We start from the raw sequence: 13409 nt of genomic DNA, 5'->3' as shown, positions 1-13409 counted from the left end.
TAAAAATATTTGTTTTTCCTTTGGGTGAGGGTGGCCTAAAGGGCAGAAATCTTTTGAAGCAGTTTGTTATGAACTGAATCGTGGTCCTCCCCACTTCCCCAAAATGAGTGGGTTGAGCAAGGCTAAGGCCTGTATCTACTTGGCCCCAACTCATTCATATTCGGAGCATCTTTACACATAACCCCATCAGAGCTGTTTCCAAGGGTTTGTGAACAGAAATCCTTGTATTCATTCCTCGGTCAGGGGATTAAGAGTGGCCACGCCCACAGCCCATAATCCAATCCAGAGCTCGCAGCGGATTGGATCTTGGCCCTGACGCGAGTGGGATGGGCTATAAAAGGGCTGGTGGAGCGCCCAAAGGGGCCATTTGCAGACAGTCCTGGGGAAGGCCGCGTCCTTGTGCAGCGCAGCTCTGAGATAGGAAGTCTTGGGCGGTCATCTGCAGTCATGGAGGTTGCTTCTCTTGGCTGGGGCCAGGAGCGTCTGCCCAACATCTTTCCACCAAAACGCACATCTCCGTGGTCAGCTGCAGCTGTTGATTTGCCTTGGGGACCCTCTGGACCCGAGAAACCATCGCCATCATCCCAGGCACTTTGCAACCAGCAGGCTGATGCGGCTCCTGTGGCGGCAGTAGGACCGGTGCCCACAAAGGGGCCTCTGAGTTGGAGACCATCCGTGGTGGGTGCTGGGCTTCAGAACCTGGGCAACACGTGCTATGTGAACGCAGTGCTGCAGTGTCTGACACACACGCCCCCCCTGGCCATCTCTCTGCTGAATGGGCAGCACCAGAGAGCCTGCCAGAAGCAGCCCTTCTGCATGCTGTGTGCTGTGCGAGCTCACGTGACCCGAGCCCTCCTGCATCCCGGAGATGTCATCCAGCCTCGGAAGGACCTGGTCGCCAGCTTCCACAGACACAGGCAGGAAGATGCCCACGAGTTCCTAATGTTCGCTCTGGATGCCATGCAGAGATGTCCCTCGGAAGACACCCTCATCCAGCAAATCTTTGGAGGGTGCTGGAGATCTCAGATCCAGTGTCTCCGCTGTCTTGGTGTTTCAGACACTTTTGACCCTTATCTGGACGTCACCCTGGATATCACGGCAGCTCAGAGTGTGGAGCAAGCCCTGAGAGAGCTGGTGAAGGCTGAAAAACTGGACGGGGAAAATGCCTACCATTGTGGTGTTTGTCTCAGGAAGGGACCCGCCACCAAGAGGCTGACTTTGCACAGGGCCTCCAAGGTCCTGATCCTTGTGCTGAAGCGGTTCACGGATGTCACTGGCGACAAGATGGACAAGAAAGTGCGATACCCTGAGCACCTGGACCTGCAGCCCTACCTGTCTGTGCAGAAGGCCGGAGCCCTGGACTACGAGCTCTTCGCTGTGCTGGTGCACTCTGGGTGGACCTGTCACCAAGGACACTACTTCTGCTACATCAGAGCGGGAAATGGCTGGTGGTACAGAATGGATGATTCGAAGGTCACCGCCTGTGACACTGCTTCTGCCCTGAGCCAAAGCGCCTATGTCCTCTTTTACATCCAGAGGGGCGAGCTGGAAAGAGCCACCGGTGGAGCGTCAGCAGACAGGGCACCTCGGTCTCCGGGAGCTGATCCTATAGGCAGGGATGCAGCGGTTGGGGAGCCCAGAAGCCCCTCCAGCATCAGAGTGTCTGCATCGGAGGGGCCTCTGGCAGAAACTGACATCCAGGAGATCACCTTGGAGCAGTGGAGACGCCACCAGGAACACAGCCGACCTAAGGCTGAATTCAACCTCAGGAAAGTAGAGCCTGCCCTCCCGACCAATGCAGTCGTCATCCACAGGTCGAAATTCGGAGATGGGACCGGAAGGAAACTGCCCGCACAGGAAAACTGCGGGGTCAGCACTTCAACCAGGGACGCCCCACCTGAGGGCGCAACGAACATGGGGAGCATCCCTTGTCTGGAAGGGAGGACCAAGGCCTCCAAGAAAAAGAACAAGAAGAAGCAGAGGCCTCTGGCACTGCAGTGAGCTGTGCTGCACCCCTGCAACACACTCAAACACTCCTGGATACATAAAGGAAGCAGTTTGTGTTGCAAGTCCAAAAGTATTCAGTATGAACTTGTTACAGGGGAGCTCGGAGTGGGGTCGGGGGTAGGATGAGGGTGGGGGGCTTCCACAATGACGTTGCTGGAGAGGACTGCTTGATCACTGGGTCTGGAAACTGCCTTTGGACTGGCCATTTGTGCTGTGTTTGAAGAGCTCTTTGTTGATGGAGAGTTTCTTTGGGGTTTTGTTTGGATTTTTTTGTTCTGTTTTGTTTTTGGCATATTTGATTCTTGTGACTCATGTAGCCTGAAGGCTCCTCAGAAACGCTGATATCCATCCAAGCAAGAGCAGTTTTCCGAGGCCCTCAAGAAGTCTATGAACCTCTTCTGTGTGCTGGGCCTCCCTCTGCTGGTCCAGCCAGCTGTGGATGAGCCCAGCCCTGGGTCATTGCTGCACAGAGAAGTCTGATCATTCCTGCCTGAGACTTAGAGGATCCCTGGAATCCCTGCCACCAGGCTTTGAGGTCAGAGATCACTCCGAGACTGGACACCTGGGAACATGCCTGAAAGGCCATCACTCGCCCAAATTTGTATGAACAAGGACACTTGTCCACAGGGATCTGGGGCTTGATTTCTATTGGAAGAAATACATTGAAAACTATGAAAATGCCAGACACCAGGAGGAAGGAGGCAAAACAGCAACTTGGTGCATGCCCAGGAGTAAAGGGCAAAGCAGGACAGACCTGAATGAACCTGATGGCCGTGTCAGCAGGAAGACTTTTTTGGGAACAGTTATTTGAATCAAAAGGTAAAGTGCAGAATGGAACAGAGCTTCTTGGTAAATGGGCATGTTTTCACTCCCAGGACATATTAATGTTTAAAAGCACACATGGGTATGTGTATGAACAGCTTTAATTGCTTGGAAATGTAACCAAAAGTTTACCTGTTTTTCAGGATATGATGAGATCACCTTAAGGGTCACCTGCCTGGGGAAGAAGCTGGGAGGGAACCTTCTCGGCTTCCTGGCAGCTGCATCGTGTCCAGCAGAGTTTGGAAGCATCCCACTCTCCTAGAATCTGCTGACACAGAGAAGCCAACAGAAAGATTTCAGGTTGGTTTCCATTACATTTTGGTCCCTGGTTTTTACCTCAGAAAATTAGTCCAACTGGAGAAATAGCCACCAAGGTGGCTCTCCACCTAAGGTATGGATTCTTCAAGTTGTAATCACATTTCCTAGGAGAAAGGATAAAATACATCCTTCAAGTGACAATTATGACAAGATGGTTCAAACTCCCTTGCATGTGAGGGGCAGTGCCCAAGCAGTTATGGAATCTGGTGGTTGGCCGAGTGCATTTAGAGGCTAAGCAATTTATTTTTCATTCTTTGTTCAGATACAGAAAGTTCACACTTTCGAGACACTATTTTAAAAGTGGGTGCCAAAGAAAAGCAGTGAATAAAGAGCAGTCCACACCTTAAGACGTGAAGCTCCCGGGCTCCCAGACAGAAAACATTTTCCTGTGTTAAGTTGTAGTTGAAGTTTCCTCCTATCACGTCAGATTGGAATTTTGGAATTTTGAGGAGGAAAATATGCCTTATGTCAGAGTTTCAAATGTCCTAGCCAGAGGCGAGCTGGAGCATTCTCGCACCATTCTTTTATTTTGTGTGTCATGCAAAGTGTTGTCTGTCTTTCTCTAATATTGTCAATTGAGAAAACCTTCACAGAGTCTCACACTTCAGTCTCTTTCAGTGAGTGAAAATTGACATTCGGCATTCATAGTCATTTTGTCTTGTTTGTGTGGATTCTGTTCTGAGAAAGGCCACCTGGAAAAGGATGGTCAATGTCTCTTCATGTGATGCCATTTTGTGTGAAGAAGAACGTTGTCCTTGGTTTGATGAGTGGTCACTGAGTGGTCACTTTGAGGGGAAGGTGCAGAAGGGACATATGTACTAATGTGACATAATTTTGCTTTTCATGGTTCAGGATCTCTGACATGGACACTGAGGAGGACTGCCCTGGAGCTTCAAGAAGGCAAGGCCGAGGGCAGGTCAACAGGAGCAGCATCAGCGCCACATGCCCCTACAGGTGAGGATGGGATGTAGGGACTGTGGGGACCAATGTGACAGGGTCTCCTCGGAAGGGGGAGGACCCTAAGGTGAGCAGAGGGCTGAATCTGTCCTGAAGGTCACCTCTGAAAGCTGACTGTGTTTTCTGCCGTCTCTCTGAGCACAGGTGTGGAAAGGATGAATGTGCCTTTAGGCGGCAGCAGGAACAGGGGCTGCCCTAGGAAGGGCCAGGATGGGGCTTGCCTTCCCCCACCTCAGGCCAAAGGAAGAGAAGGAGAGCCAAGGATGCCCTGGGGACAGCTGAGCACAGCCTCCTTGAACAAGACAGAGAAGGAACATGGACAGTGGTGAGCAAGGTGTGAGGCTTGGCTCATCTGAGGTTATTGGGACCTAAAGGTGCTCTGTCCCTCCACCCCTGACCCTTGCTCAGGCATCAGGGGCAAGGCTACGGGTAGCCTGGAGGGAAACAGGGAAGCCAGCCCTTCTGTCCTGGGGTGCACACCTGGAAGGGGCTCAGTCCACTGGTAGAGAATCCCCAGGGGGAGAGGGCAGGGCACACCTGGGAGCTTGGCCCAGACAGAAAGGAAAACAGCACAATGAGTGGGAACCCTGGGAGACCCTGGCGGTGATGTATGGCTCTGAGATGAGAGGCAGGAGGGCATGGCACTTCAGTACTTCCCACGACTTAACACTGAGAAGGGAGTTCCCTGGTGGCTCAGCATTTTAGGAATCTGGTGTTATCACTGCTGAAGTGCAGGTTCAATCCCTGGCCTGGGATCTTCTCATGCTGTGGGTGGGGCCAAAAGGAAAAAAACTCGGAAGAAGACTGGGCCCAAAGGATTGTTACCCATCTTGAGGCCAGGACCTTGAGGCACATCCACTTAACAAGGTTTGTTTTGCAGGCCAGAAAAGTCCATGAGGTAGCCTTGTGATCCAGAAATACATGAGGAGACTCTGAGGATGAAAGCAGAGAATGGGAAGAGATTGCCGAGGCAGACGGCTCCTGCAGGGTGAGTCTCTGAATCGGTACCAGACCCACTTTCGATCCTGGGGAGCCTTGAACTGCCTTACTCACATGTGCGTGTGTGAAAAAGCATCCTGTCCAGTGTGACTCCAGCTTATTTGTGACCTTCAGTTGCCATCTTTCCTTCAGTTCCTTCAGTTTCCATGGGCTTACTCGCATTTCTGCCCACAGCTCGCTAGAGCAGGCCTGTGGAAGCCCTTTAATCTGATGCCTCTGAACCTTAGAGCACTAAGTGCAAGAGTAGCTTTGAAATAGCAGTAAATACTCCCAGATGGTCCATCACCCACATTAGCCATTTAACAGCCTTGAAAACAACGTCAGATCGGGCATTCCCAGAAGAGTGAATAAAAACCTTGTTTACACTTAATTAACAAAACTGTATTTTAACACTTGTTCTGCAGTTCCCCAGAAAATTATAACAGGTTGACATTGGGAATGTATTTCCTCTTCATCATCACAGTGATGGGTTTCTTTTCGCAGTAAAATGACCACATGTCATAATTTTACTGTTCAGTTTATTTTTACATGCTCATTACTGGGATTGTTTTCTATTTTCTGCCTGATTGAGACAAATCTAAAAAATATTCACTGTGTGCCATTTTCTCTTACAGCATGTGAAGGCCAGTGCCCCTCCCAACACCAGGAAGACATCTTCCCTGGAAACTGCCCAGGAGTAGTTGTGGGTGAACATTACTGAACCCCCAGTGATGGGTCCTTCTGTCATTGTCCAGCTTCCAGATAGCAGACCTGACTCTGTTTCCCATGGCGTTCCCTAGGCTGCCACCAGCATTCTTGGCCTCAGCCCTGCCCACACACGGAAGGTTCAAGCCCAGTGTCCTGATGTGAACTCAAAGCCAAGCTCATTCTCCCCAAACTCCACACTCTGCATCCTGGCCCCAGATGATGGATCTGCCTAGGTCCCCATGCAGTTCCCTCAGACAAACCGATGCTCAATCCCTTCTAGACCCCCAGAAAAGCACTGAGAGCTCTGTGCTGGGCAGCCTTCCGGACTCTCCAGGCTCTGCTCAGGACAGGTGGACTGGGGTCCAAAGAGGCAGCCCCACGTCACCTGAAGGACACCTGCTCCGATGGCCAGAATGGCTCTTCAACCTCCTCACAAGAAAACTCACCTGATGACAGCCCAGGCCTACAGGTGCCCCACTCCCTCCATCCTTCTGTGTTCCAGGCCAGCCCTAGAGTGGTCTTTACCAGAAGGGACAATGGGCAGTCGGGCCCCAGGTTCAGACGATCCCCTCTCCACCTCCTGGGACAGCTTCCCTTTTCAGTGAAAGCCCTCAGACCTTCAGTGACTCTGATCAGAGGACTGTAAATGAAACTGAGGAAACTGGCATAGGAAAGGGCTTTGTTTCACTTCATTTTTCCTTTTTGGCCGCCCTTTGGCATATGGAGTTCCTGGGCCGAAGATGGGCTCCAAGCCACAGTTGTGACCTACATACACCCCAGCTGCAGCAATGCTGGATCCATAACCTACTGTACTGGGCTGGGGATCCAGCCTGTGTCCTTGCGCTACAGAAGAGCTGCTGATCTGTTGTGCCACAGTGGGAATTCCAGGAAAGGTTTTTAGTTCTGTTAAGTTTGTAATAAACTGAGTCGAGCAGTTAGATATGCATTTAATTATGAATAAGGACCCATGAAATTAATCTGAATTTTGGGAAACTTTGGTTAAAGGACTGAGCTAAGGTTCTGTATCTTTAAGAGACAAGAGTTTTGTTTTTTAGAGGACAAGACTTTTTTTCTGTGGAAGAGTTTTATGGAAAAGTACATTTTGTTATTAAAGATCACTGTAAATATGTGTTTATTTCCAATGGCTTTCAATGTTAATAAAACGACAAAAGATGATATGTTGTACAAGTATTTTGATTTCTTACCATCACAGGTCGATTTTATATTATTTTTTGTTTATTAACTTTATTATTCCTGATAATGAGTAGAACTAAGCTCCCCCAGATTCCTCTGCTGAAGCCCTAACATTTGATTCATCGGATCGTGGCTATACAGGACACAGGGTGGTTCCACTGGGGTGGGTTCAGGTGAGCCCATGGTGTGGGTTCCTCATCCACTCAGACCCGTGCTCTGGAAGGAAGCCAGAGGCTCTGTTGGGCTCTGGGCCTCATGGGCATGATGTGTGTGCATTTGTGGACTCCCGGGCCTGGGATGCCTGAGGTCCCATGATTCAAAAAAGGCTCAGGTCCTCCCAGGTTCCTCTGTCTTCAGTTACATCAGCTCTGATCAATGATCTTCAAGCTTGGAAACCAAAGCCACATACAGGAAGAATTTTTGGTAGAATTTTATTCACATCGAAAGAAAAATTTAAACCAAAGTTTTAGAATAAAATTCACTAAAAAATAACCCAAGTACCATGGTAATCCTCCCACCCTGATTTACAGGGAGTAAACTCCCAGAGCCCACAGGTCTCAGCTCAGGACAGGGCACCGCTCACGTTCTGCACAGCACACAGTTGTGCCCTTTAGCCTGGTTCCAAAAGTTCTGACATTTTGTCACCAAATACAGGTGAGCACTATAGCTTCCTACTTACACAACAGTGACAACTGACTCCTATATTCATCTCAATGACTTAAAAGAGGTTTAACTTGACATTTATTTGAGAAGCTTAACAGGTACCATTTGAAATGTGACTTTAATTCCATCATGAGAAAGTGCAGTATTTGCAGGTGTATGTCCCCAGGTCTGGTCTGGGTTTCCACCATCATTTCACCCATTAGGACTGAGGAACCCTTGACTCACCAGGGATAGCATGCTCCTTGTAAATTCCTGTTCTCAGTTCAACAGTGGCCTCCAGGGTACCTAAAGTGTCTTATATGGAGGGAATGGAAATTGGTGATTGAGGTGTCTCCGTTGAACAAACTGCTGGGTGTGGGTGGTGGTTGGAAATAACCAGAATGTTGGCCAGACTTGTGCTAGCGGTTCATCAAGAGCCCTAAGATTCTGATTCTTCAGCATCTCTGTTCTGGTGCCAGGGAGGAAACCACGTGCAGCCAGGGAGACTCTTCCCACCCCCACCTCCAAGCCAGGCAAAAACACCTCCCTTAAACCCATCAGCACGAGCCACTGTGTCTTTGCAACTGCACTCATGTTCTCTTACGAGTGACATACAGTATATCTTGAGTGGTCAGTGTGTATAGGGTATATACATGGATGAGCAAATAAAAAAAAAAAAGAGTAGGGATGGAAGACGATACTGCAGCTCAGCCTGGTTTGCACTGGTGCAAATATTTCTACACCACTGCACCAGATCTTCCAAACCCTGGGAGCTCAAAACTCTGATTATGGTTGATCAGAGGGAGGAAGGGGAAACGTTTATCTTCAAAACCTATCATGCAGATGTTGGAAAACGACTTGATATGAAAATAAATCTATTTTAACATCATTAAAATAATCTCTTATACCTGCAAATCTTAGCTAATTTAAAAACGTTTTGAAAACTATCTTAACAGACCCAGCAGACAAGCCTATGGGGGTCTCTGCTCACGGAGACTCAGGGAAGGAGAGCGTCTCTCCCCAGGTCAGTTTCTGCACTAGGAGGTGGCAGAGCCAAGGGTAGTAACCAAGTGAGACCAACTTCTATGCAAGTTGTTCTCCTATGGGACCTGTTTCCAGGAAGACACTTCATGATGCTGTGGCCAGAAACCAGAGTCATTAAGCTGCAGGCAGGACCTGTTTTTGCCTCCTTCCCCTCCTTCCTCCTGGGTAGACCCCAGACACAGGGTAAGAAAAGGAGGAGGCAGGAGTTCCTGTCCTGGCTCAGTGTTTTAACGAATCTGACTAGAAACCATGAGGTTGTGGGTTCGATCCCTTGCCTCGCTCAGTGGGTTAAGGATCCAGCGTTGGGGTAAGCTGTGGTGTAGGTGGCATACGTGGCTCGGATCCCACGTTGCTGTGGCTCTGGCGTAGGCAGGTGGCTACAGTTCCGATTAGACCCCTAGCCGGGGAACCTCAATATGCCACGGGTGTGGCCCTAGAAAAGACCAAAAGACAGGAAAAAAAAAGAAAAGAAAAGAAAAGAAAAAAGAAAAGAAAAGAAAAGGAGTAGGCAGGTGTTCCGGACAGAGCAAATTATCTTCCTATGCCTTGGGTGCTCTGCCCTGACTTGTGCGTTCCTCTCCCCCACCTCCGACCTGCCAGGAGGGGGCGCTGCTGGAAGATGTAGTTGGAAAATCAGGTTGCTACCTTTCGGTTCTGATTAGGGGACTGCATGGTCCGTTGTAAGACTGGGCACCAAAACTGTGCCCTTTGCAGCTCCTGCGTCTGCAGGGGAAGGTTTGTCCCCAGCTCTGGAGTCTCAGCTGTGCTTCTAACTTGCTTTGGTCAATATAAGGAAGTATAAGGGGAGACCTGGGAGCCTAGACTGCAAGATATCTTGGATACTTCCTCCCATTTCTTCAGGATTCTGGAAGCCACCATGAGAACCTGCCAGTGAGCCTGAAATGATGAGAGTCCTGGACTCAGAGGCTTGATCATCTTGGCCACTTTCCAGCTCCCTTTTGGCCTGGAAGCTGACTGCAGGTGCTGGTCAGGTGTTCTGGGATGAACCCTATCCCCCCAAAATCACGCGTTGAGCTCCCAATCCCTAGTGCCTCAGAATGTAACTCTATTTGGAGAAAAGCTCTTTAAAGGGGTGATTCAATTAAAGTGGGGTCCTTAGCCCTGCCTGCTGACACCTTCATCTTCAGCCTCCAGAACTGTGGAAAACACAGTTTGGCTGCTTAAGCCGCCCAGGCTGTAGTTCTTTGCTATGGTGCCCAGGGAAGAATAACACCCCAGGTGAGACCAGAAGAATTGCTCCGCTGAGCTCCTCCCACTAGCCAATAATGGCATCATGAGCTAGGGAGGTGGCGGTCATTTAGGACCATTAAGTTTTGGGGGTGGGGTCTCACGCTGTTAACTGATAAAGTTTTGAAGGGCCGAGAAAATTGTTCAGCATATATGGAAAAAGGAATAAGGTAAATTTCTGGTTAAATATCCTGGCTTTTTACTCCCTACATATAAGTCTGCCTAATATAGGCACACAGCGCACAACGAACATCTTTCCCCACAATTACTTATATACCAATTATACCTCACTTCTAGCACATAACCGATGCCCCAATATTTCGATGTAAAAGCACCTCCCATTTCAGCTACACCAGCCTCCCGCTCCCACCTGCCCCGGCATGCACTCGTCATTCCCTCTCTGCTTCAAAACACGTCTCTCCCAAACACTTTTATGCACAGTAATTGCCTCTTGTAAATAGAACACTGGGTCACTTCTTTAGTTTCAGGAAATCATACGAGAACCAATTAGGTCAGAGCTTTATTTCATTTCCCACATCCTCGTCCCCCATATTCTTCCGCCTCGTCCCCCATATTCTTCCGCCTCGTCCCCCATATTCTCCCGCCTCGTCCCCCATATTCTCCCGCCTCGTCCCCCATATTCTTCCGCCTCGTCCCCCATATTCTTCCGCCTCGTCCCCCATATTCTTCCGCCCTCATTGGCCTTTGCAGCATTTCTTTCTTTGCCATAATAGGAACTGACGGGTATCTGGTGTATTGCACTATAAAATTTGCACTGGGCCTCTCTGGGCACAAGAAGCATTTTTCTGTGTGGCCGGGAAGTAGGCTGTGGAAAGGAAGATGTATCACTTGCTCAGTTGGGAGGAACAGTCAGTGTAGATGCCGGGCCACCAAGAGTGCCCTGAGCAGACGGCAAGGGTGACTCCTTCTGCAGGTGCCAATCTCTGAACCGTTGAGGAGCCCACGTTCCCTTCTGCGCCCACGGGTTGGCAGCTTGGCGGGGTGGGGTTGGATGGGGTGGGATGGTGTGGGCTGGGGGATGGGGGGGGGGGGCCCTCCACTCCGTGATTCACAGCTGAGGTTGGTTGATGGATTTTTGAGTGGCTTCACATTTTCAGTATTACTGAAGGGCTGCTGTAAAGACTGTAAAGACATGCCAACCATTTCTGGATATAAATCTTGGAGTTGAATCTATGAGTTATAGGGTAGGCAAATGTTCAAGACTGCTAAATAATGCCAAATTATTTCCAAAGTTATTGTACCAATATACACTTGCAGCGGCACTGTATGACATCCTTTGGTTCATAGCCTCTGCATCACATAGCATTCTTAAACCTTTTAATTTTGCAAATCAATTGCAGATGTTATGTTTTTTTTGGCCTTTGCCTAATTAATCATGAACTGAGTATCAGTTCATGTGTTTATTCACTGTAACTTCTTCTCTGATATTTGCTCATGTCTTTTTCCCATTTTTCCATTGGATTGTCACGTTTTTAATATGTAGGATTTTATTATGGTTTGTAGGCAATAATTTGGTAGTTTTCATCTTGCAAATATCATGTTTCATGACTTATCTTTTCAGGTAAGATAACTTTCTAACGGCATTGATATTTATATATCTTTTCTTCTGTGATAAAAGATTTTTGCATTTCCTTAAAAAAAATTACATACCTCAAAGTCAAGAAAGTATTCCCTCTTATTTTCTTTAAAATATTTTGGGGAAAAAATGGAGTTCACTTTGGGGTTCAGCAGTTAACAAACCCAACTAAGATCCATAAGGATGTGGGTTCCATGCCTGGCCTTGCTTGTTGGGTTAAGGATCCTGAGTTGCCGTGAGCTGTGGTGTAGGTCGCAGACGCGGGTCAGATCCTGCGTTGCTGTGGCTGTGGCGTAGGCCGGCAGCTGTAGCTCTAATTGGACCCCTAGCCTGGGAACTTCCATATACCACAGGGGTGGCCCTAATAAAGCAAAAATAATAAAATAAAATAAAAATTTGGAGTTTGGCTGTTGATATTTAAATTCTTTAACTGAAGTTGACTACGAAATTTTTTCAACCCTAGTTTTATGCTAGTTCCAGAGATTGTCTCAAACCCAGTTCTCTTCTGTAACTTTATAACTTTCATTTTATATTTAAGGCTATGACTTATCTCAAATTAAGTGGTCTGAATTACAAGTTGAAAATAATTTTTTTGATGGCACCCAAATCATGCAGAAGTTCCCAGGACAGGAATTGAACCCACACTGCAGCAGCAACTCTGCGCCACAGCTGTGTCAGCACTGGATCCTTAACCCAATGAGCCACCAGGGAACTCCAGGTTGAAATCAGTTTTTATCTGTGTGGATATCTATATCTATCTGTGTGACAACTATTCTTGAAAAGACTATTCTTTCACTGTAATTGCTATGCTAACTCTTTGTAAAAATAAGTTTACCATAAATGTACACAGGTATATTCTTGTGTCAAAACCACACTATCTTGGCTTCTGTAATTTTACATTCATTCTTGAAATCATGGGAGTTCCCATTGTGGCTCAGCAGATTAGGAACCTGACTAGTATCCATGAGGACACAGGTTCGATCCCTGGCCTCATTCAGTGGGTTAAGGATCTGGTGTTGCTATGAGCTGTGGTGTAGGTCACAGATGTGGCTCAGATCCTGAGTTGCTGCAGGCTGGCAGCTGCAGCTCCAATTTGACCCCTAGCCTGGGAACCTGCATATGACGGGTGCGGCCCTAAAAAGCAATAAATAAAATAAAATAAAATAAAATAAAAAATAATTCTTGAAACCAGGGGTTTAAATTTTCAAGGTAGACATCTTACACAATATCTTTTAGATTTGCTCTAAGTACTTTGACCTTTATCTAATTGAAAACTGTGTTTTTCAGTTTAACTTTCCAGTGTTTCTGTTGTTAATGTAAAGAAGACAAGATTTTAAAATATATTGATCCTTTATCCAAGAAAAAAAAAAAAAAAAGAGGCCCAGAGGACTCTGCACCCTCAGGTCATCTGCTGAGGAGCTCAGGACCCTGTACACTGTCCCCCCCCCCCCCAATCCCACCCACAGGAAAGGGCAGCAGAGATCTGGCCAGAGGACCTGGACAGAAGGAGCAGCAGAGGCAAGGGACAGCACCCCTGCATCCAAAGCCTCAGGAGGGGCTGGCGTTGGGTTGGGGGAGTGACAAGTCATTGAACACATGGGATGAAAAGGACAGGAACAACCAAAACAGCAGCTGTCCCTTAAATGTCAGAGCTGCTGCCTAAGCTGTACTTCATTTGTCCTCACGGGCCCTCTGTCCCCTGTGGTGCCTTCACTCTCATCCTACAGGACACACCTGAGTCTAGGACAACTCAGCCACCTATCTGAGGGCACATGGCCCATGGGTGTGGAGCAGAGGATGACACTGACATTCACCCTGCCAGCTTTCTCCTCCCTGGCTCCCCCAGGCAGGGCGCGTGGCAGATGAGCCCTGGGTTGCCCCTTGGATCTGGGGG

The 13409-nt window shown here is 48.3% G+C and overlaps 1 protein-coding gene across 1 annotated transcript; it reads left to right on the top strand.

The window, feature by feature from the left end:
• The first annotated feature begins 447 nt into the window (after positions 1 to 447).
• Positions 448 to 2001, top strand: LOC110258488 (ubiquitin carboxyl-terminal hydrolase 17-like protein 6). Its single transcript, XM_021081748.1, has one exon. The coding sequence runs from the start codon at positions 448 to 450 to the stop codon at positions 1999 to 2001; it is 1554 nt and encodes a 517-aa protein (XP_020937407.1).
• The last annotated feature ends 11408 nt before the right edge of the window (positions 2002 to 13409 follow it).

Source organism: Sus scrofa, unplaced genomic scaffold, assembly GCF_000003025.6.
Source record: "Sus scrofa isolate TJ Tabasco breed Duroc unplaced genomic scaffold, Sscrofa11.1 Contig2167, whole genome shotgun sequence".
NCBI classification, from domain to species: Eukaryota; Metazoa; Chordata; class Mammalia; order Artiodactyla; family Suidae; genus Sus; species Sus scrofa.
This window is presented reverse-complemented; position numbering and strand designations above follow the sequence as displayed.